Here is a 25,000-nt window from a genome sequence, read left to right as displayed (position 1 = left end):
GTCCAGCAGGTGGCGACGTTACGGCACCGCAAACATGCGTACTGCACTAAATAAAGACTGAACTCACAGAATCCACTCAGAAGTATGTGGACACGCCCATCACACCCCACTCACGATGGACGAGAAGACCTGCTCACGTTTGCTGTTCCGATTCATCCCACAAGTACTCAAAGGTTATCGGAGCTCCTCCACATCAAAGCAGTGAAGCCACGTCTGTCTAGACCTCGCTTTGTCATGCTGGAACAGGACAGGACCTTCCCTAAACCCCCCCCCCCCCACTGGTTAGAAAAGGGCGTGGCTCAAACTGAATAAGAGGAGTGTGTCCACAAATGTTTCGGTCATACAGAAGCGCCAAACTGCCCGTCGGCTGCGTCCCAAACCAAATAAACCTGATAAAATGTCGTTCTGCCCAGACGTGATTGGCTGTGTCTGAGGGGGGGGGGCGGGTCGAACAGCCTAGCCGTTAGGAGGTGCACTCGTCAGTGCAGGTCAGAAGCGCGGATAAAAATATGAAGGATGCGTCAGGACGGGCATAACGTCTCGGCCTCACGACGAGTTCTCCTGCCCGTCCTCTCTGCAGGACCCCAAGGCGAACCGGAGGTCCTGGTCACGCGGGTACCGATCCCCTGTCTTGGCATTAGCATCAGGCTGGGTGAAATTCAGCGGCCGCGGGGACGAACAGGACGATCCCGGCTGCGTCTCCATCACGGGCCGCGAGTCCGAAGAGGAGACGAGCTGCAGCAGCGCGGCCGCTACGTCGGCGTTAGCGTCCTCGGCGTGCGTGGACGCGGCTGCCAAGGTTGCCAGGTCGAGGTTTAACGCCGCGCTAGAGCCGGTTAGCTTCTCCATGGAGAGAGACCCGCCTGGAAAAGTACGAGAGAGAGAAACACAGTTCAGGGAAGCTAATCAAAGCATGATATGATATACTAACGCTAACAGTCTGTTATGCTAGTTTGTCACTGCCTAGATCCAACTCTGTCTGCTGGACGCCCAGCCTGGTCGATAGCACTGCAGTGGTGAGCTAGCTTATTACACTACCAGTCGAACGCCGCTGTGATATGCATCTCCTGGACTAGTGGTGGGGGAGTCACATGGAGCTCAGCGTGACTCTCCATACAAGCTGCAGTTGTGTAGGAGTCCGGTGACAGGTGCTAGTCTGCGACTCTCCTTGGCCAGAACGGATGTGGTGCATGATACAGCTTTTATTGATTTATTAAATTGTGCTCCTGATTTGGATATACCCAATGTCCCTGTGCACTCTAGCTCCCCCTAGATTCAAACACAGCCTCAGCAGGTACAGAGAAGCTGATTCTACTGTATAAACCTATTACACTATGTAGTCAAAAGTATTCGGACGCCTGAGCATGAGCTTGTCGGACGTCTCAGTTTAAAATCCTCTGTGTGATCTTTTCATCTAGAACTACAGACGCTCTTCTGAGAAGCTTCTCACGAGACTTAGGAGTGAGTCTGTGTGTGGGAATTTGTGCCTGTTTAGTCGACAGTGTTTGTGTGGCTGGGCAGTGATTGATCGGTCGGTGTTCCGGTTCATCCCAGAGCTGTTGAGTGGGGTTGAGCTCAGGGCTCTGGAGCTTCTTGGTTTTTAAACCGAGTCTCTTTTAAACCGAGTCTTTATAGAGCTGAGACAGGAAAGGCCCTTCCCTAAACTCTTGCTGCATGTACGTTTGATTTATTACACCTGATAGTAACAGTTGTGGCTGATACACATGAATTCAGTCATTAGAAGAGGCATCCCAATACTTTTGGTCACATGACCAGTGATATAAAGGTATTGGTGGGTGGAGCCCGGCTCGGCCCCGCCCCTCACCTGACCCACAGGTGTATCACAGCAGAACTTTAAATAAATGTGCAGCATAAACGAGACTCACCTGCACTGATACACCATCCACTACATACAGCCTCACAGAGCTGGGTTCGAACCTGAAAGTTCCTCTCAACACTCGTTTATTCTACTGATCACTGATGCTGCAGAGTTTTATTATCATTTTTACTATTATTATCATCGTCACTATATTATTACTGTTATTATTATTATTTTAATATTACTACTGTTATTTTTATATTATAGTATTATTATTATTATATCACCATTATCAATATTATTATTATTATTATTATTTACGGCAATTTTCTTCGGGATCAATAAAGTGTTATTTTATCTTATCTTCATCTTATAAACACTATATTATTATTGTTATTACTATTTTAATATTATTACTGTTGTTTTTATATTATATTAATTTATTATAATAATAATATTATTTTTTTACTATATTATTATAATACTATTATTATTAGTATTGTTATTATAATATTATTATGTAATTATTATAGTGTAGTGACAGTACTGGTTTGATTTTGAATCAGAACTGAGAATGTTCACACTCCAGGCTCCATAGCGCCACCTAGATTTTAAAGTTTTCTGACTTTGGAACCAAAACAATTTTGTCACGTTTTTTTATTTAGATTTTAATTTCAGTTTCTGTGAAAATATTCCGAGACTTTTACTGAATGTTTTTCAGTCCCATAATTTTGGCTCCACCCGTCGCTGCAGACCCCCGTCTATTACCCGGCCCCTCTGACACCGACGCCGAGGGCTTTAATTCACCTCAGAGAGCAGCATCACGTACAGTCATCAATCTTTATTATTCGTTTATTCAAGAAGTATTGATTTATTTATTATCCAGTTAGTCCTTTATTTAGGATTTTTATTTTACTGATTATTATTTGGCTTTTTGATTTACTTTATACTTATTATCTTTAAACCATTTAATTGCATTTATTTTGATTAATTTTCAGCAAATTTAAAATTTTGTTTTATTATTTGAATTTTTTTTTTTTTTTTGCATTGATCTTTAATTTGTTATTGAATAATTTTATTTTAATTTATTATTGATTTATTGAATCATTTATTTCTTTGCACTTTTAGGTTCTGACAGGTTTATTAGAACCACGTTTTTAAACTGTTCACACCTGAAACCTTCTCACATTTACATTTCTGTATCTTTAATATTGAATAAAACACTTCATAAGTTTGTAGACGCTCCTCCTGATGATGAAGATCAGGTCAGTAGAGACTCTTTCCTGTTCCAGCAGTGACCTGCACAGAGCTCTGACCTCAACTCCACCGACACGCCTGGGATGAACTGGAACGCTGACCGAGAGCCAGGCCACCAGTGCCTGGACCTCACAGATTCTCTTTTGATGAAAAGGGTACAAATTCCCCACATACAAATACTGGTGGTTTTGCTGAGCAAACAGAGAATCTGCAGCGATGAGCAAGAACAGAATCGTACCAGTTCTATTATTATCTTTTACTTTTATTTAAGTGATGACTGAGGAAATCTAGCTGGATTTCTCTCCTGCTCTTAACATTTGATCTGTCAGAACTGAAGCAGGACCTGCAGCGGACCCTTGAGCGGACCCCGCCCTGACCCCGCCCCGGCCCCTGGGCTGCAGCTCGGTGATGGAGAACAGAAGAATGAATCGTTTCTATCATGTGTGAGTAAAAATAACAGAAATAAAGACAAAAGGAGAAATGAAATAAAACGACATGTCAAGTTTATCATAATTTATTCAGCACTGGACCAGCAGAGGGCGACAGATCACACTCCGACACGCCCACTTCCCCTCAGATTTATAAATGTTAATATAAACAAAAACAGAAAGAGGGGAACATGGGGGTGGGGGGGAGCACGGGACACGCCGACCCCTTCCTAAAACACTGACCGATACCCCGCTGATACTCCAGCACCTACAGCTCATATCTGATCCTGGTACAGCGTCCAGTACACACACTCCACATCCCATCAGCACGAACGGGGAGACAGAGAGTGCAGTGGTGTTCTAATATGCTAGGCTACGACTGCAGAGACCAGGGTTTGAGTCAACGTTTTCACCTCCGTACTGCTGCAGCAGCGCCTCCTGCTGGCTGGTGGAGGTATCAGTAGGAGTGGTGGAGGAGTACAGAGGGTGTAGTGTGTTCCTATGTACGCGTTACAGCTCTCGGACAGACGGCAGCGCTAGTCCACAACAGTCCTGGGCCAGCTGGGAAGGATTTACGCCCTCGTAAACTGGGTATCAGTACGATTTAAACTGGGAATTTGTGCCTGGACGATATCGTGACCTCTGATACGATAAAAGTGAATCCTGAACAAACGACTTTATTTAGGAATTTATTTCATTTGATTATTTTGATCCTGTAACCTTGAGCAGGTTCTCTAACGAGCACTCGGACAGAACGAAGCGGGTTTACGAGTCCCGAGCAGCTCCTGGAACAAATCCTGAGGACCAAAGGCGATTCTCACAGAAATCCTAACATCCCTGTACATACTGCACGCCGACAGAATCCCGTCCAGCTCCAGCCGGGTCCACGTGACGCAGGTCGTGTCCGAGTGCCCGGAAACGTCGCTGGAACGAACCTCGGATCAAGTCGACGTTCAGGCCGTGAAGCTACAATCTGTGTGAAGTGAGTGATGAGCGTGTGTGAGCGCAGACTAGTGGTGGTGAAGGGTATTACAGTCATGAATACAGTTACTGCAGGTGATAAGAACGTGGATGGATATCTAACGTAGGCGTGCGTGTGTGAAGCGTGCTGGAGGTCGATACTATGACGGATGATGTGGAGATGGAAGGATGGACGTGATGGAGGCTGATCTTCGCGTCGGGTGACGGTGGGAGGATCTGATGAGGAGGGACGACACGTGCTTGATTTGATCCCATAAAAAATAAACAAAAACTCCTGAACACTGAATTCTGCATCAAACGACTCCAATAAGGAAAGAAAAAAATAGGATTTCAAACCACCATGAAAATTTATTTTCTTTTAAATCTCTGCAGCGTTTCTGATCGATCGCTTCTAACGTACGAAAAAAAAATACAAAAAAAATATACAATCGGCTTTATAAACCAAACTTAACACTACAGCCGACCGCTCACCGCTTCGGCCGATCACAGCTCTCCGTAAGCTTTACGCCACGCCCCCTAGAGAGTAAACTCAGACTTGCCCTTGCACTGGCTTCCGGAAATGTTGGCGGAGCCGGGGCGCGCCGCCGCCACCCCGTCCGACCGAACGCCGTTGCTCTCGTCGCCCTGACCCTCGCCCTGGGGCGGAGCTTTGATCAGCTGACTCAGCAAGAGCGCGAGGAGGCCGGTGGTGTCGTCCGCGGGCGGGGCCTCGGCGGGCGGGGCCTCGGGAGGAGCCGCGGCGTTATTGGAGGCCTGGATGAAGGTGGAGAGAGTCTGGCTGAGCAGCTCCAGCTGCTGGGCGGAGTCCCGGTCGGCGGGCGGGAGCGAGGACGAGGAGGCGAGGTGAGGCTCGCTCGACTGAGGCAGAGTCCGACGCTCGGTCTGGCCCTGCAGCAGGTTCAGCAGGACGGCCATCTCCGTCTGATTCAGCTGATCGGCTACGGAGCCCAGTCCTGCCGCTGCGCACACACACACACACACACACACACACACACAGATTAATCACACACACACAATTATTAAAACATTTTTAAAAAACGGCGCCCCCTAGAGGGCACGATCGGCCACTAGTCAGGACTAGAGTCTAATCTAGGGGCAGTAACCAGGGTTTCCGATATTCTGTCCACACCCTGCAGGTGATCAGTAAGACTCGTCACCCACCTGCCAGCTCGCTCTGAACGGAGGGGGGAGGCGGAGGGGGCGAGACCGGCGGCGCTTGGCTGTTCTCGCGCTTCGCCGTTCCCCCCGCGGGGTCCTTCTGTGGAGCTTTCTGAACGGGCGCGTCCTCCAACAGGCCGCTCTGGCGCTGCCGCCTCCGCTTCTTACTCCACAGCTCATGACAGTCCTGGTAGTGAGGTAAACTACACACACACACACACACACACACACACACACACACACAGATTACTGATCCGCTCAGACCTGCACCATCACGGCTACAACCACGACAGCAGGACTGGGGTGTGGCCTGGCCGGTACTCACTCTGGTGGAGGCATTTTATTGGGGTTCACGTCACAGAGGAACCCGCTGGCCAGAGCCTGCTCCGCTGTGCACCTCCGAGAGGGGTCGAGGGTCAACATACGGTCCAGCAGATCCAGCGCTGAGGAGGGTAAACTGGAAACCACAGAGAAAACCCGATCTCAAACCGAGCTCAAACCCAGTAACATAAGGACGGGGGGGTTTACACATGAATAATACGTTTAAAGGAACATGCTAAACTCACAATGCGAACTCCTCGCGGAGGCGGCGTCTGTACTGCTTCTTGGGCTTCATGGTGTTGAAGTAGGGAAGCTTGATCACGTCGGGCCAAGCGGCCGGGCACGGACTCCCACACAACCGACTGAAATATAATCACCATCATTCACACTGCAGGAGTCACTCAGGAGTCATTTAGGAGTCATTTAAGAGTAATTCAGGAGTCATTTAAGAGTAATTCAGGAGTCATTAAGAAGGCATCATGAGTTATTTAAAGGTTATTCAAAAGTCATTTAGAAGTTATTCAGGAGTTATTCAGGAGTCATTTAAGAGTTATTCAGGAGTCATTTAAGAGTTATTCAGGAGTCATTTAGAGGTTATTAATGAGTAATTCAGGAGTCATTTAAAAGTTGTTCAGGAGTCATTTAGAAGTTGTTCAGGAGTCACCCAGGAGTCATTTAAGAGTTATTCAGGAGTCATTTAGAGGTTATTAATGAGTAATTCAGGAGTCATTTAAAAGTTGTTCAGGAGTCATTTAGAAGTTGTTCAGGAGTCACTCAGGAGTCATTCAGAAGTCATTTAGATGTAATTTAGGAGTCATTTAGAAGTTGTTCAGGAGTCATTTCAAGGTTATTCATGAGTCATTCAGGAGTCATTTTAGAGTTATTCAGGAGTCATTTAAGAGTTATTCAGGAGTCATTTAAGAGTTATTCAGGAGTCATTTAGAGGTTATTCATGAGTAATTCAGGAGTCATTTAAGAGTTATTCAGGAGTCATTTAAGAGTTATTCAGGAGTCATTTAGAAGTTGTTCAGGAGTCACCCAGGAGTCATTTTGAAGTTAATCAGGAGTCATTCAGAAGTCATTTAGCTGTAATTTAGGAGTCATTTAGAAGTTGTTCAGGAGTCATTTCAAGGTTATTCATGAGTCATTCAGGAGTCATTTTAGAGTTATTCAGGAGTCATTTAAGAGTTATTCAGGAGTCATTTAGAGGTTATTAATGAGTAATTCAGGAGTCATTTTAGAGTTATTCAGGAGTCATTTAGAGGTTATTAATGAGTAATTCAGGAGTCATTTAGAGGTTATTAATGAGTAATTCAGGAGTCATTTTAGAGTTATTCAGGAGTCATTTAGAGGTTATTAATGAGTAATTCAGGAGTCATTTTAGAGTTATTCAGGAGTCATTTAGAGGTTATTAATGAGTAATTCAGGAGTCATTTAGAGGTTATTAATGAGTAATTCAGGAGTCATTTTAGAGTTATTCAGGAGTCATTTAAGAGTTATTCAGGAGTCATTTAAGAGTTATTCAGGAGTCATTTTAGAGTTATTCAGGAGTCATTTAAGAGTTATTCAGGAGTCATTTAAAAGTTATTCAGGAGTCATTTAGAGGTTATTCATGAGTAATTCAGGAGTCATTTAAGAGTTATTCAGGAGTCATTTAAGAGTTATTCAGGAGTCATTTAAGAGTTATTCAGGAGTCATTTCGAGGTTATTCATGAGTAATTCAGGAGTCATTTAAGAGTTATTCAGGAGTCATTTAAGAGTTATTCAGGAGTCATTTAGAGGTTATTCATGAGTAATTCAGGAGTCATTTAAGAGTTATTCAGGAGTCATTTAAGAGTTATTCAGGAGTCATTTAAGAGTTATTCAGGAGTCATTTCGAGGTTATTCATGAGTAATTCAGGAGTCATTTAAGAGTTATTCAGGAGTCATTTAGAGGTTATTCATGAGTAATTCAGGAGTCATTTAAGAGTTATTCAGGAGTCATTTAAGAGTTATTCAGGAGTCATTTAGAGGTTATTCATGAGTAATTCAGGAGTCATTTAAGAGTTATTCAGGAGTCATTTAGATGGCATTGTGAGTTATTTAAAGATTATTCCAGAGTCATTTACAAGTTATTCAGAATTTATTCAGGAGTCATTTAGATGTAATTTAGGAGTAATTCAGGAGTCATTTAGAAGTTATTCAAGTGTCATTAAGAAGTTATGCAGAAGTCACTCGGGAATCATTTGGAAGTTCTTCACGAGTCGCGTTCGGTACGTCGACCACGGTTTAACACACCCATCCTGGAAGAGACCACTCACCTAATGAGCTCGAGCTGCAGCAGCTCCTGGTTGGCCTGGAAAATAGGCTTCTTAGTGAACAGCTCTCCCAGAATGCACCTGTGCAGTAAGTAAATACAAGATTATTAGAGTACGTGGGGAAGTTCGGAGATGGCGCGTGTTCATGTGAAACAGTGGACCGTACCCGCAGCTCCACACGTCGATGGCGGGCGTGTACCTCTCCTCCCCCAGCAGCAGCTCAGGTGGACGATACCACAGCGTGATCACCTTATTGGTGTACGGGCGACTGCAAGCGACCAATCAGAACAGCTCGTGTTATAAGAGTACTTTTACATCTTCAGCAACTTCATTCATGTAAGTCGCATTTATCCAAAGCGACTTACATTATACAGTCTAAGCAATTGAGGGTTAAGGGCCTTGCTCAAGGGCCCAACAGTGGCAACCTGGCAGTGGTGGGGTTTAAACCAGCGACCTTCTGCTTACTAGTCCAGTACTCTAACTGCTAGGCTACAAGTGTGTAGAGTATCCCACACAGTTTGTATAATAACACAGCGCTCTATGTGGTTTGGGACACGGCACCAGTCCTACAGCTCAAGTACACAATGGATTATTATGTACGAGATTTTCCCCCAGCTTAGTCATAGCCAGTTCCTCTTCCTCTGCTGGAGACCCCGATGGCATATGAGGAGGGTATATTCTCCACCGACGCCCTTCTGGATCGACGCGTGAGGTCGGTCTCGCGCATGGAGAGTCACACGCTGATCTCCACGTTCCTCCACTTCTGTAAAGGCGCCTCCGGCCTACTAACCAGGGTCCTCACACAGCGCCGAAGACCCCGCCCACTCCTTAGTCCCGTCTTTTCCCACCCAGCAGAGTAGTGGCTGATCATGTCTGACCTCAGCGCTGCTATCGGCCTGGGAAAACGTCAAACAGGCAAAACTGGCCGTGCCCGATCGAGGAACGTACTGGTCTAATGATCAGAAGGTTGCTGGTTCAAGCCCCAGCAATCTAGGTTGGCATTAATGGCCCGCCAGCAGCAACGACGATGAATCCCTTCAGCCCTCCCACTCGACAGACCTCGGCCAATCGTGTCCGCATGCAAGCCGACCAATAGCAGAGCCGAGATTCAAACCCACAAGCCGCTGCACCACCCGAGCATCCATATGAAATGCGCTCACCTTTCCTCCGAGTTATAGAGACGAGCCAAGCCGAAATCCGCCAGCTTAATCTGCCCACTGAGCACAGAGACCAAACACACACATTATTACCGTGTTAAATGTAAACAGTGTGCGTGTGTGTGAGTGTGTGTGTGTGTGTGTGTGTGTGTGTGTGTACCTGTTATTGAGCAGTATGTTGGAACACTTGATGTCCCGGTGTAGGAAGTTCTTCTTGTGGCAGTAATCCAGACCCTCCATCAGCTGCCGCATGAAGCTGCTTACGTGCTCATGGGAGAACGAGACGAATCCCGACTCCAGCAGCCCCATCAGGTCATGGTCCATGTACTCGAACACCAAATAAAACGCTCCTACACACACACACACACAGCAGATTTAGGGTGTGTGTGTAAACCTAGCTCTCGCTCTACACGGACGCATTTCCCATCGTCCTACACTCCCGAGAAGAGGGCGTGTCTAAATCCTTAGCTCCCTTCAAATGCTCCTACTGAGGTTCTTAATTCTGAGTGACGATCCGACCGAATGACGAGGGAGCGCCGACGCCTCCTCAGCGCTGAAGATCCATCCCAGCATTCAGTGCGGCACGACTCTCCTCACAAAGAACTACAAACGCGGCGGACGAATCGATGCGGAGCAACCAACAGAGTTCCTCTCACATGTAAATAAATTCTGGTTGATGTTTAATGTGTATAAAGGTGTGATTATACGAGCGTGGGTTTATTTGTAAATTGGGGCGTCAGGGAGAGTTTAAGCGTTCTCGGTGGACGGAGGGAGACGCTAGCTGGCTCTACCCATGATGCACGATACTGGGTTCACGATACGATTTTTTCCTGATTTTTTAAAACTGAAAATGAAGACAAACGACGAAGTTTCCTTTTATTATTTCTCTTTAAAACAAATAAAATTTTTACACAAAAAATATTTGTGATTATCTTTTATTTATCTAAATATTGAATGTCCTTTTATTTCTGAGGTAGGTAAAGACTATGCAAAACTATTTTGAATTTAGGCCAATCTGGCTGAAAACCCCCGAATCTGGCAACCAGGCGTATAGCCCCAGTGACGTCAACCAGGCGAGGTGAATATCGCCAGCGCCCTCTGCTGTTTAAAGTGAATATTAGCTTAGTAAGCTAAAACTGCGCTGACGTGATAAGTAGAGCGTCTAAATAATCCGATTATGACTCCAGGTCACCAGGTCTGAGGCGGCTCAGGTAAATAGAGGGGAGCAGGGCGGGGCACCAGGTCGTACCTTTATCCTTTTTGAAGTCGAGGGCGTCCTGTTTATCGGTGACGATCTCCTTCATGTTGACCACGCTGGGATGGTTCAGCTGTCTCAGGATTTTAATCTCTCGGATGGCCGTGATGGGGAAGCCCTCCTTCTCGTTATCCAAACGAACCTTCTTCAGGGCCACCAGCTCCCCTGCACACACACACACACACACACACACACACACACACACACACACACACACACACACACACACACACACACACACACACACACACACGCAGTGTGAATACAAACACACAGATCTCGGGTGTGACAGTCCTACACACACACACACACACACACACACGCTCACCTGTATCTCTGTCCTTTGCTTTGTACACCTGACCGTAGGTTCCCTCTCCGATGATGCCGATGATCTCGAATTTATCCACGCAGCGCTTCCCCCAGTCCGTGTGAGTCTGTCTGCTCTCACCGAAACGAGGACAGCAGAACCTGCACACACCGACACGACCGTACCGTCATGGGCCGCGTCCCAAACCCTTCTGCCGAATCCCCATACACCGATCAGCCATAACATTAAAACCCCCTCCTTGTTTCTACACTCACTGTCCATTTTATCAGCTCCACTTACCATATAGAAGCACTTTGTAGTTCTACAATTACTGACTGTAGTCCATATGTTTCTCTACATGCTTTGTCAGGACCCCCACAGAGCAGGTATTATTTAGGTGGTGGATGATTCTCAGCACTGCAGTGACACTGACATGGTGGTGGTGTGTTAGTGTGTGTTGTGCTGGTATGAGTGGATCAGACACAGCAGCGCTGCTGGAGTCTTTAAACACCTCACCGTCACTGCTGGACCGAGAATCGTCCACCGACCAAAAACATCCAGCCGACAGCGCCCCGTGTGCAGCGTCCTGTGACCACCGATGAAGGTCTAGAAGATGAGCGACTCAAACAGCAGCAATAGATGAGCGATCGTCTCTGACTTTACATCTACAAGGTGGACCGACTAGGTAGGAGCGTCTAATAGAGTGGACGGTGAGTGGACACGGTGTTTAAAAACTCCAGGAGCGCTGCTGTGTCTGATCCACTCATACCAGCACAGCACACACTAACACACCACCACCATGTCAGTGTCACTGCAGTGCTGAAGATCATCCACCACCTAAATAATACCTGCTCTGTGGGGGTCCTGACAAAGCATGTAGACAAACATATGGACTACAGTCAGTGATTGTAGAACTACAAAGTGCTTCTATATGGTAAGTGGAGCTGATAACATGGACAGTGAGTGTAGAAACAATGTTATGGCTGATGGGTGTATATAATGTATTTAAATATACGTACTTTGGTCTCTTCTTGTAAGTGAGCTGTACAGGGGGCGGGGCTTCTCGTACAGGTGAGGCAGGAGGAGACGGATCACCTCCAGACAGTAGTGGGGGTAAGGGCAGGTCGCTGAGGAGGCGCGTCCTGACCTCCTTCTCCTTTTCTTTCTCCCTCTCTCGCTCTTTCCTGGAGGAGCGACCGGAGTGCGTGGACTTCCTCGGACTGTCGAGAACACAAACACGCTGATGTATAATCACTCATCTACAGAATACAGCTATTAAAGATCTACATTTATTTATTCTTCACTTATAGCAGTGCTGAAGTCTAATGCACAGCTGGTAGAGAACATAGCAGCTATAAACGTTAATACTGTGTGTTTTCCTTCTCATTAAGTAAACACTATCACACACTGTGACACAGACGTGGATGTAAACACTCACCTGTCCCTGAACTCTCCCAGCAGCATCGGCGGTAACGGGAGGAGCGGGAGCGTGGAGGTTTTGAGCGGCGTGTTTTTGGGGGCGGGACTCCTAGGCTGAGGCGGCGGTGCAGAGGAACTGGGCGTGGCAGGAGGGGGAGGAGGGGAGGTTAAAGGCAGGCGAGGAGGAAGGTTTAGCGGAAGCGGGGGTGGGGAACTCAGCGGAAGGGGGGGCGGAGAGTTGAAAGGTAGCGGGGGCGGGGAGTTCAGAGGAAGTGGGGGAGGAGAACGCGCAGGTAAAGGTGGGAGAGGCGGAGCTACGTCAGCCTCCTCCGCTAAAGGAAGATTCGGGGCAGAATTAGGCGGAGCCGGCGGCTCAGGCGCAGGGGGCGGGGCCGACTCGGACGTCTCCGGCTTCTGCTCCTGCGGCTGAGCGGGCGGAGTCATGGCCGCCAGAGCCGCCGCCGCCGCCTGTCGCTCTTTCTTCCTGCGCGTAAGCTCCGCCCCCAGGCTGGACGTGATGGGCAGGCGGGAGGTAGAAGGCGAGCGGCTGGCCGGTCGGCTCCTGGAGGCGGAGCTTCCACCGGATCCACCAATCGCAGAGCGTTTCTTACTGCGCGAGCGCGAGGACGCCCGGCGAGAGGACGAGTACAGAGGAGAGCGGCTACGAGAGCGGACAGGACGCCTGGAAACACAAGATAAATATTATATTAGGTTCATAAATATAAAGTTATGTATTTAAATAGTGATTACAACATCTACGATATTTAAAATGACAATAACAAAATCCAAAAATATTGATTAAATATTCTATTAAAAAAATCCATAAATATTAATTAAATAATAAATTAAAAAAATCCATATCGATTAAATAATAAATAAATAAAAATCTATAAATATTAATTAAATAATAAATAAAAAAATCCATAAATGTAATTAAATAATAAATTAAAAAAATCCATAAATATTGATTAAATAATCTACAAATAAATCCATAAATATTGATTAAATATATTTTTATAAATCCATAAATATTGATTAAATATATTTTTATAAATACAAAAATATTGATTAAATATATTTTTATAAATCCATAAATATTAATTAAATCTCTAAAATAAATCCATAAATATTATATTTAAAAATATATTTTTTAAATCCATACATTTTAATTAAATGCTCTTTAAAAAATCCATAAATTTTGATTCAATATGTTTTAAAAAATCCATAAATTTTGATTCAATGTTTTTTTTAAAATCCATAAATTTTTATTAAGTGTTTTAAAAAATACATACATTCTATAAGAAATCCATAAATATTGATTAAATAATAAATTTAAAAAATCTATAAACATTAATTAAATAATAAATTAAAAAAAAACATAAATATTGATTAAATATATTTTTAAAAAAATCCATAAATTTTGATTAAATATGTTTAAAAAAAAACAAGCCATAAATATTGATTAAATATATTTTTATAAATCCATAAATATTGATTAAATCTCTAAAATAAATCCATAAATATTGATTCAATAATCTCTAAAATAAATCCTTAAATATTGATTAAAAATATTTTTTACAAATCCATAAATTTTGATTAAATGCTCTTTAAAAAATCCATACATTTTGATTCAATATGGTTAAAAAAAAATCCATAAATATTGATGAAATAATCTCTAATCAACTCACCGTGACACCGGACTGGTACTGGGCGAGCGGCGGTTTCCGTACGGACTGCCGTCCCTCTCGTAGCTGGAGGATCTTCGGCGGGCGTACGGACTCTCTGACCTCTGCCGGCTCCGGCGTGAGCTCTCCCTGTACGGGCTCGGGGTGCTCGCCCGGCGCCGACTGGAGTACCCGTCATCCAGATCCGCCTGAGAGGACGAGGCCGTCCTGGACGAGCCGCTCTTGCGGTTCTTGGAGGCTTTGTGGCGGCTGCGCTCCGAGCGCTCGCGGTTGCGCTCGCTTTTGGTTCGGTTCGGACCTTGTGACCGGTGAGATTTGCGGTGCGAGTCTTGGGAGTCCTTGCTCAGCGAAGACTCGGTGATCTGACTGGCGGCGAGGGAGGACGAGTAGGATTCGGCCCGCCTGGAGGTGGCGTCGGGTTCGGACCGGGAGTTCCCCACGGCGGCGGCGGGTTTATCTTTGCTTTTGCGTTTCGCATCTTTCGCGTCTCTCTTCCTCTCGCGCTCGGCGTTCTCGGCCGACTCTCGGACCCGCTGCGGGTCTTTGGACTTTTTTCTCGAGCGTCTGTGTTTGTGAGTCCGGATTTCTTTAACGTGCGGCTGCTCCTCCTCCACCTCCCGCGGCTTCTCCGGCGGTCCCGGGGGGTCCAGAAACCCGTCCGAATCGGAACTGATATCGTCGTACTCTACCAGAGGCTTGATGGAGATGACGGGCGGCTCCATCGGCGACTCTCGGCCGACGTGTTTACGGCGTTTGTCGTGTTTGGATGACGATGATGAGGAGGAGGAAGATGAGGAGGCTGTAGACGGGGTCTGGTGAAGCCTGGGCTCCATGTCCACGTGTTTGGTGCCCGCCGATTGCTGTTTATGAAGAGATTCGGACTTCCGCTTGGTGCCATGATGTCGGTCCGACCCAGGCATGCCGTACTGTCCCTATAGAATAAAGCACCACCGCGGGGAGTCAAACTCAACACCTAATGTGTCGGATTATTAAGAAAGCACTTTTATTTCTGTTTTCAGTTCCTACACTGGGTTTACAGGAAGTGAAGCTGCTAACATGCATAACAAACAGTACGTTTAACATGTAGACCCGAGCGGACTGGGGCGCCAAACAAATCAGCTAAATTCATACGAATCCTAATAGCTGCCAAAACCCTCCACAGATTCAGCCTCAGTTTAACACTGCGGTACCATTAAAACCCTCACTGAGCAGAGAAGAAGGTTCCACCGAGTTCCACAGTCCACAGGTTTGGTGGACAAGCTTTGGACTGTGAGAATTTGTGCCCACTGAGTCAAAACTCGAAGACCATTCAATTCAACCCTAACGTGGCTATATTTATAAATATATATATATACTGGTGCTGACCCCCACCCCGATTGAGAAGAGCGAGACTGCCACACGTCCCCCTCCGACACGTGTGCAGTACCGACTGCATCTTTTCACCTGCCCGAGACGAGTTCATACGCGGATCAGCTTTGTGTACGGAGAGCCACACCCTGATCAGCATTATTCCTCGACTCTGTGCAGGCGCCATCAATCAGCCAGCAGTTATGAGGGCCAATCGTGGTTCGTGTAGCCGCTGAGCCCAGCCGGACGGCAGAGGTGCCACCTGATCACCACAAATCGGATCTGTTGGCGTCACTTTTAGCGGCCTATTCCAAATTAGATCACGCAAAATACGACCATAAATAAATACAGCTTTTTAAAACGTCTACTCCAACCTTTTTGAACAATTGCGAACTGTCGCTACGTTCCTCCGACAGCGGTTGATCTGATGTGATGTGATGTCGGTCAGCGAAGTCCAACAGACCTGGACTCAGTTTGCGACCCAAGCTAATGATGCTAAAATTATATAGATTAAAACCCTCCAGTCTGGCGACCACTTTCACAGAGTGACCAACAGTAAGTGCCCGGCGTGACCAGGCCTTCGCTTTTAAACAGGACAGGAGCTTAACGAGACGTCGAAACGCCCATTTCTGTTCCGAACCCCAAAATACTGCCTGCAATACCTAATCCTGCCACAGATGTCCCCAAATCCCCCAGAGTTACACACTGCAGCTTTAATGCTGACACAAGTACCTGCCACAAGTGACCTCTTCATACAAACTCTGACATTACAAGCTTTCAATAAAGATGAAATATAAATAAAATACAACTTGACTATAAAACTGTTAGTAGTCCAACATCTCAGACTAGTTCACACTTAAGACCTTAGATTCATAAGACACTTTTTCAGACAGACTAATCTATGTTAAGGGCCACAAGATCGCCTAGATCATAAAGCCGAGCTGCAATACAATACATGTAAATTATTAATAATAATAATAAACTCATATAATAATGAGAGTATAGTGTAACTCACAGTGTAGATCACAGTTTTATCCTGAATTCATCCCCGTCCAAGTCCAGCATGCAGGTCCACACTCTTCTGACGTGGCAGTAACAATATTAATGATTAATATCCGTCTGTAATGAACATTTAATCCGTGTTTTGGTTGAATTTTGTGCTTCCTGCAGCTTCCCAATATGAACCTTGAAAACAGCGCGAGGACACTGCGTTCTCTCGCCTATGCTAAGCTAACGGTCTCTCAAAAAAGAAACACCAAAAATATGCAGGAATAAAGTCTCCTTTTTCACTTCTTGTCCGATCACGGAGCTTTAAATCTCTCTCTGAAACATATAGCAACTAATAAAAGTCCATAACGGACGAAATGTCTGTCAAACTGAGAGCCAAAAACAACTTGACGCCGGTTGGTTCTGTTTACATGTTTCGCTTTTAATATTTCTCTCTCATATCTGCTTTAATATTTCATCTTTTTCCTCAATACTGAGATATTCGTGTTTAGAATTGATGCGAGTTTATTTTGGAGCAGCTCTAAGAGGAGAACAGGCCGATATTTAGGGCGATGTGGATGGATTTAAGAACGCTCCACCAACACTCAGCCATAAAGAACCAGAGCGGCCATTACTGCTTAGATCAGCTCCGGTCACACTGTGCGCGCTCCCGCTGCCTCTGCGCGCTCCCGCCTTTACCAGCCCACAGAGAGAGCGCGCTACCCAGAACGGAACTGACGTCATTTACTGTCGCGAACACAGAAATACAGAATAATACTTTTATTTTATTATTTCGGTTATTAATTAATACACTTAGAAATAATAAACCGTATAAAACAATCAGATGAATTATTTAGAGTATAAAAAGGCTGAGAAATAGAAAATAGAGTCAAAATAAATATAAAAGTAAAAGAGAAAAACGAAAAGAAAACAAAATACAAAATAAAAGCGCAAATAAAACTTGAATAAAAAAGAAATAATTAGCAAATTAACAAGCAATAATTAATATAGAAAAGGAGAGAGTCGGAAAACAGAAGCTTAATAAAACGTGAAAGAAGAAAAATAAAAATAAACGCACAAAAAAAACAAATCATGTCAAATTTGGTATCATTTACTTACTTATACTTACTTAACTTATATAATGACTCACAACGCTGCGTACACTCGTCTAACATTCATTTTCATTTCTTATTTAGATATTTATTCTATTTTTCTATAGTTTTTTATATTGCACAGAACTTCGCACCTTTAACCCATAATGTGAATTACACATGCTACTGTGTGTGTGTGTGTGTGTGTGTGTGTGTGTGTGTGTGTGTGTGTGTGTGTGTGTGTGTGTGTGTGTGTGTGTGTGTGTGTGTAAGTCAAATCCCTCGTATGTGTGAGCAAACTTGGCCAATAAAGTCTGATTCTGACTCTGATTCTGATTAAAATATAGAGGGGAAAAGCAAAACGTAAAAAACTAGCAAACATCACTAACATCAAATCAAATCACTTTATTGTCACGTCACATTAACACAGGTGTGAAAGGTGAGTGAAAATCTTGGGTGCTCAGTCCCTCACAGTAGCAATACACATTCATTACAAAAAATATACACATTAACTTACATAAACTTACATAAAACTTACATAAAACTAGCACCATTTGTTCAATATATACAGGTATTGAATAAAGACTCTTTATGTACAGATGTACAAAAATGATGAAACGTGAATGAATATAATTATATAAAATTTGGAATAATAAGTCCGAGATGTACAGTTATTGTACCAGATGTGAGTTATACATGGTGTGTGTGCAGATGTGGTGAATATAGTTCGAGTAAGTAAAGTGCAGAATGGTTTGTATGGGGTGTGTATGGTGGGGGTTCCTGTGGAGATTACTGTATTCATTATGAGGGGTGTACTTGTCCATTGCTGTTCAGCAGTCTGAACAGCATCCGCTTTATCCTGGTCAGGGTCGAGGCGGGTTCAGTTCCACCAGAAAACACTGGGCGTAAGACAGGAACAAGAACTGCTGTATTATATACAGTCCATGCTAATAGAGCTGATGTTAAATAAAAAAAAAAAGAGAAATAAACCCAGCAAAACAGTAAAAAATAGTTTTACTTTTATAATATTCTTACGTGTTCACTGTCCTTCTTTCCTTATTATTTTCCCATGTTGTTAAGGTGGTTCCCTCATATATGTTGTCATCAGGTTTGTTTAACATAAAAGTCACACCTCTGTTTACCTGGAGCTGTAATAAATAGTAATATTTTAAAAGCTTCATTTTTTATTTATTTTGAGTCTTGCTGTTACAAAAATACAAAAAAGGAGCAGGAAATGAACGCTGACATCACTGGGTTTATATCATACTAACGTAGAACTGAACTCTCAGGATTCAGTGCAGCAGTGTAGACTGTGAGGTAGAAAGAAAGCTTCGTACAGACACAACCTCGCCTCCAGTTACTGTTTGTTAGAGGAGTTTGACATGTTCTCTTTATGTCCATGTGGGTTTCCTCCCAAAACATGCAGAAGGTGGGTTTGCTGCTCTAATTTAAATAAGTGTGAGTGAGGGAACATGTGAGTGTTCTTATTTGATCAATATACATTCACACACAAACATACCTTACATGTTTACACACACACACACACACACACACACACACACACACACACACTCCAGATCAGAGTGACGTTGTGATGAATCAGCAGAGCCGAAAACAATCAAACCAAACCAGTTTGGAACCAGTTAAATCTAATCCAGCCAGATTAACAATCTCTGTGTTTCCATGTTAATAAAAATGAAATGATTTAATGTGATCAGAACTACAAACATTCAGATTTTATTATCAGAACATTTAAATTCCATCTTCTGTAAAAACACACTGAGGAGCAGGAGGCCTGAAACTAGAGGCTGAGGAGCCCTGGACCAGGAGATGTGGTGGGGAAGGACCAGAGGACATGGATGTAGGAATGGGCAAGGGATGTAGTTATGATCCTTTTATAAAGATGAATATTTGCTGGAGCTGAGAACCCGTTCAGCGTGATTAGGTGCATTTTTAACTGGAGCTGAAGCTGATGATCCAGTAAAACATGTCTCAGATTCTTTTAATAAAGTTTCTGGGTTGTGTCTGGATTTTTTGGGACAGGCCTGCAACACGACATATTTGTAATAAGCAGCTAATGAACGTGTAATACGCTGCTGCTAAACAGGTGAATGATTTTGTTAGAATGTGATGTGACAACCTGATTTATTAAATAATTTGAAGCATTGATTTATGTTTTGTGATTTTTTTAATGGTTTCTCGGTTCCTGCAGTGCATGACGTGTGTTCTACTGTATGTATGGTGCATTATTTATACTGTTATACTAGCCCAGCTCTGCTGAGATCCAGGTTTGAATCTCGGTGTTGCTATCAGGTATCTGTGCAAATCCTTTGGCTTTGTGAGATCAATCACAATAAAAGTTATCAATAAAATTATTTACACATCACATACAAATGTTACAGAAGCTGAAACTTTATGCCACACTTGGCTTGGTGGTGTGATTATATTCATTACAGAAGCACACTGGTTTTTAATGCAGTGCAGTCTGAGTAATCGAGGGTTTTTGACTTTGCCTCTAACACAGAGAGAGTCTTTTAATAATATTATGGACTGTGGATGGTAAAAATTATTCCACTCTTGTGTTGAGAAAGCATTTTAAACTCTTAAACTTTAGATTGATAGATAGATAGATAGATAGATAGATAGATAGATAGATAGATAGATAGATAGATAGATAGATAGATAGACAGACAGACACAGACAGACAGACAGACAGACAGACATACTTTATTGTCATTGTAGTTATACAATGAGATTTTGTTTGGTAGCTCTCAGTGAGAGCAGCAGCAGTAGTAAAATAAACATAGGATAAAAATAGAGATGTACCGATCGGGGTTTTTGGCACCGATTCCGATCTCCTTTCAGGGACATCGGCCGATAGCCGATTCCGATCGGGAAGGGGGGGGAGGTTTAGCAGTAAATAACCTGGTCTTTATATATCACACGATCGGATCGGCTACTTTTAGGAAATATCGGCCGATCGCCGATAGCATATTTTGATAAATAATCGGCCGATACCGATTCGTAGCCGATCGATCGTCCCATCTCTAGATAAAAATATTAAAATATATTAAAAAGGTACAAAAGAAGATATTGAAAACTCGGTGCAGCACAAAATTAGCTAAAATTGCAGTAGAAGCTCTATCATCTGTTTTATGTTTTAAGTCCATAAAGTCTTTAATTCAGGCTCTTTTATTGGATTTCGTTTTACTTTTATTATGAAGCACCAAAACAAGACGAACTTTAGATGAAAATCTTTTTTAACCTCTAAATGTTGGAAGGATGTTTTTAACATTTGATGTATAAAGGTTTTAAGGTATTTTTAGGGAGAAAATTTTCACATTATAATCGTGTTTAAGTGTTTGTTTACATTTGTAGTTCCATTCGGCCTACAGGACGTTCAGTATTACACAACTTTGTCCGTGTGAAACATGACGCTGGTGTAACCGTTCCTCCCCTTCTGTACACACTTTTATACACGCTGTACATGTTATTACATCATTATTAAACATAATTAAATACATTCTAAATATATTTACAAATTAAGTGTGCTAAAACACACCAACACACCGCACACACGTAGTTTGGCATGTTCACCTACACGTGAAAGCGTCGAGTCCTTGTTTGTAAACAAGCCCACATTGTTACGTCACTTCCTCAGTGCGACCTTCATCCAAGTGTAACTTAAATACATTTTTAAATCAGTTTTATGTTATAAACAACATTAATGCAAAACATTCCAACTGTTTTTTAAAACGTGCAAAAGCAGGTGGATTTTAAAGAGCAGATTAAAAAGGTTGTTTTTGCTGAATCAGTGATCGGATCCGCACTGATCTGAGATCAGCTTTAAACTTTCATTAATCATCAAGGAAATATTCATTATAAATGTAATAAAATGCTTAATTTAGGCGTATCACCTGATATTAATCCAAGTTTATGTGCAATATGTGATTAAATGAGCATTTTGGTGGAGATAAAAATGTCTGGAATTCAGTCCGAGTCTCATTTAGAACTATAAACAACAATAAACACACGTTATAAAAACATATTAATGTAATTATGGAATAAATCAGAGCATTAGCTGAATTTTAAGCTGTTTAGAGAATAATGAAATGCAGCTGTATTAATGATAAAACATGAAGTAAAATAAACATTGATCAGATTAGCAGAACAGCTGAGCTTCTTTGTTTTGCTCCAGTCGCAGCCCGTAAATGAGAAAATACTTGACAAAATCATCTAAATGACACAGTAAACGTGTTTATATCAGCTCACACGCTGTAGATAAGTTTAATAAAGATTAAAAGTGGTGGATTTGGGGCTGATTTGTTGTTATTGGTGTAAAAGGGGAAGAGGAGGAGAATCCGCAGTGAAAGCCAGCAGATAAACTGAAGCTTCATTCAGATCAGACGCGACTTCACTCCTCTCACCAAAAACTCACCAAATTCTCATTAAAATGTCAGAATGAGGAGACAGAAGAGACCGAATAAAGCTGGACTCGGGGTAAACACGGCTGGTTTGTGGATTTAAAGAGGCTGTTGTGAGCAGGAGAGGAGGAACAGGAGGTGTTATGGGGAAGGAGGTGAACGGAGTGTCGCGGAGCCGCTTTGAGGTGAGAGCGACATTTTTATTCTACAGAATTATTCAAATACTACAAATCATTTCTGATGTTTTATACACTGGTTACACTGGTTTAGAGGACTAGTTCTCAGAGATTGTCAGTTAGTTCTGGTGTGTGTTGGTCCTGGGTGGCACAAAGCTCGTGTGTTTCCTTTAGGCCGAACTGAGCTGTTATTATTCACCGATTAATCAAACACACCAGAATAAAGTTCCTTACTAACACACTAACATCATGTGTTTATCTTATTAAAGTCATTCAACCTGTTATTCAGGATATTCTACTGGATTTCATTTTATTGGACTTTTGTCATGTAGCTCCAACACCAAAACAAAAACACAAACACAAACACACCGCATGGAAGCAGAACTGCAGTAAAATACTGAATTAATTCTGTTAAACTCGAGCTGAAGCAGGTGAACATGGTAATAATTCAGGGGTTTAATAGTGTCAGGAGGACATGTGCTGGTGTGCTGGTGTGCTGGTGTAAAGAGGATTTTTGTCAGATCATAAGACTTGGCTGTGTGAAGCTTGGCCCAACACACACACACACACACACACACACACACACACACACACACACACACACACACACACACTGGTACATAAACACACACTGTAGGGCTTGATGTGTATCAGAGGCCTCATGTATAAACTAACTCACACACACACATCAGTCCGAACTCAACTATCAGATCCTAAATCCTAAAAGTATTAATGATATCACATCACACACCTGATGCCTCTTTCATCTCACTGTTTCCTCTCTGATGTTGGTGTGAATTGGGAGGTTGAGGATGTTGTGACGGGTCCTGAATTTATAAATCTTAATTTCATTCTCAGCACATTTATCAGGACTCATGATGATTTTCTTCCCTTACAAATCTGAGTTCTTTATGAGTTCATTCATCAGGACAGTGGGAGCCTAGTGGGTGGAGCTTTGCGCTGTCAACTGAAAGGTTGAGAGTTCGAATCCCAGCTCTGCCATGCAGCCACTGTTGGACCCTTGAGCAAGGCCCTTAAAGCGCTCTGCTCGAGGGGCGCCGTACGATGGCTGACCCTGCGCTCTCACCCAGCTTCCAAACAAGCTGGTTTACGTGAAGAAAGAATGTCGTTGTACTGAACACGTGTATCTGTATATATGACAAATAAAGAAGCTCTATCGATCTGATCCTCTCCAGACTGATGATTAATGATTAGATGATTGATTTGGTGACATGACCTCCTAATTCCTCGTTTGTTGAGGAGCACCTCTACACTCGTGCTGATTATAAAGCTTGCTTGACCGTGCTCAGTGACTCCTGATTTATAGCAGGCCTGTGTTAGTCTTACGTCTACGTTTCCTCTCAGCAATAAGGTTACAGTTTGGGTTTCCAGGCCGACCTCAAGACAAAGAGACCACTGTTCCATGCACTTTACTGACAGACGATTGCTTGTGAAGATGATCTTGGGAACCGAAGTGGCTTCAAGTGACGTTTCAGACTAAAATGAGCCCTCATGGGAACAGAGAAGTGAACATCAATGTGCAGTGATCATAATCAGGATCAACGCCATAACGTTACAGGACATTATAGAACTTTCTACACCACGAAAGTCTCTTAACTTGCTGTCTGACCCAGCAGATGTTCAGAAAACCTGCAATAAAATAACGTACGTTTGTGAAGCCCGTTCCTCTGCCTGACCACCACAAATTAACATGATGGTGTAAAAGGTTCTGTGTGTCACGGCCTCCTAACTCTTCATTCCTGATCAGGATTTTCCAGCTGTAATTTGGGCTGGTGTGACTGCACCCATTAGACTAAACCCCAACGTTACCGTAGGACAACCATCAAAGCTCTTTACAGAGCCGGAATGTAACGTGGAGCCATTTGTAAACACTTTAGGTCCTAAAATCATCTGTACAAACAACTGTCCATAAATACATGGAACAGTGGTCTCACTCCAGGGTTCAGATGCAATCCAAGAACACTAAAACACTGGTGCCGTGGTCCTAGAGGCTCCTGCACCAAAACCGGCACTTTAAAGCTTGATTGATGTTTGTTGCTGATCACGTGTTTAAGGAACTAAAAGCATAATACCGATAACACTGTACCTACTGTGAAGCATGGTGGTGGTAGCAGCATTATGTCTTTGTGGAACTGGTGAAGACCCAAGACACATTAGAACTGATTTTAGAAGTATTAAATCGGACTGAAAGTCCTGACCTGCACCGTGTCAGTAATATGTGGACGGTACTGAGAAATCTGTCCAAGAAAAGGTTAGTTTGAACTTTACTAACGACTGAATACAGACCCGCATCTCATTCAGCTCCAGTTCTGAACATTTGTAAGCTAAATCTAAAATTCTTTATAGTTATAAAGGGGTGTGTGTGACATTTTGGGCTCTTAAACGAGGGTCACAGAGGTTCCTGCTATGCTGGACGTTACTCGGTGGATGTTGCTCAGATTTTCTTGCTCAGAAGTCTCGTTTAAAAACATGTGATCATGTCACCATTTATTATTAATTACCCAGAAATATTAAATATCAGTAAAAGTTCAGTGGGGTGTTTGGACTGGAACGTTTCTGTTTAGCTTTTAGCTTTAGCATGTTCTCTCTCATCTGAGGTGCTGATGTTTGGGCCAGATAACAATATATATATATATTTATACAGTATATATATATGTAATGTAATGTAGTAGCTCAACACCACATATATCATTGTTTGAATCTCAGCTGTGCTATCGATCATCCAGACGCCCACGGACACATTGTCTGTGTGTCTGTTTGGGGCAGTGACGGTAATTGAGCAGGGGTTCCTCATTGTTGCTGCAGTTACGACCTCTGCTGGCCGGTTGAGGTATCTGCATGAAGGGGGGTTGATTGTGGATAGCAGTGTG

General features: G+C 43.4%; 2 protein-coding genes across 2 annotated transcripts in view; one reads left to right on the top strand and one right to left on the bottom strand.

Moving 5' to 3' along the window:
• Positions 1 to 3,574: 3,574 nt before the first annotated feature.
• Positions 3,575 to 17,061, bottom strand: cdk12 (cyclin dependent kinase 12). Its single transcript, XM_063009237.1, has 14 exons — positions 16,447 to 17,061; positions 14,088 to 15,016; positions 12,419 to 13,081; positions 12,000 to 12,200; positions 11,002 to 11,141; positions 10,668 to 10,838; positions 9,579 to 9,768; positions 9,422 to 9,478; positions 8,428 to 8,529; positions 8,265 to 8,342; positions 6,210 to 6,326; positions 5,969 to 6,100; positions 5,647 to 5,846; positions 3,575 to 5,444 (listed from the first exon to the last, which is right to left on the bottom strand). The coding sequence occupies exons 2-14, from the start codon at positions 15,002 to 15,004 to the stop codon at positions 5,002 to 5,004; spliced, it is 3,411 nt and encodes a 1,136-aa protein (XP_062865307.1). The 5' UTR covers positions 15,005 to 15,016; positions 16,447 to 17,061; the 3' UTR covers positions 3,575 to 5,001.
• Positions 17,062 to 21,913: 4,852 nt separating this feature from the next.
• The window catches only part of fbxl20 (F-box and leucine-rich repeat protein 20), a 12,856-nt gene continuing 9,769 nt past the window's right edge, over positions 21,914 to 25,000 (top strand). The window contains exon 1 of the mRNA XM_063009241.1: positions 21,914 to 22,118. Coding sequence (XP_062865311.1) covers positions 22,077 to 22,118 — 42 coding nt within the window. The 5' untranslated portion in view covers positions 21,914 to 22,076. The remainder of the gene's footprint in view (positions 22,119 to 25,000) is intronic.

The sequence above is a fragment of the Trichomycterus rosablanca genome, chromosome 2, assembly GCF_030014385.1.
Source record: "Trichomycterus rosablanca isolate fTriRos1 chromosome 2, fTriRos1.hap1, whole genome shotgun sequence".
Lineage (NCBI taxonomy): Eukaryota > Metazoa > Chordata > Actinopteri > Siluriformes > Trichomycteridae > Trichomycterus > Trichomycterus rosablanca.
This window is presented reverse-complemented; position numbering and strand designations above follow the sequence as displayed.

What these genes read in the sequence shown, in the direction of transcription:
- cdk12 (XM_063009237.1), bottom strand. Translation starts at nt 15,004, where the DNA reads ATGCCTGGGTCGGACCGACATCATGGCACCAAGCGGAAGTCCGAATCT. An exon ending in ACTTACAAGAAGAGACCAAA is followed by an intron (nt 11,142 to 11,999) that starts GTACGTATATTT and finishes CGGTGTGTGCAG; the next exon opens with GTTCTGCTGTCCTCGTTTCG. An exon ending in CGACTTCAAAAAGGATAAAG is followed by an intron (nt 9,769 to 10,667) that starts GTACGACCTGGT and finishes GTGTGTGTGTAG; the next exon opens with GAGCGTTTTATTTGGTGTTC.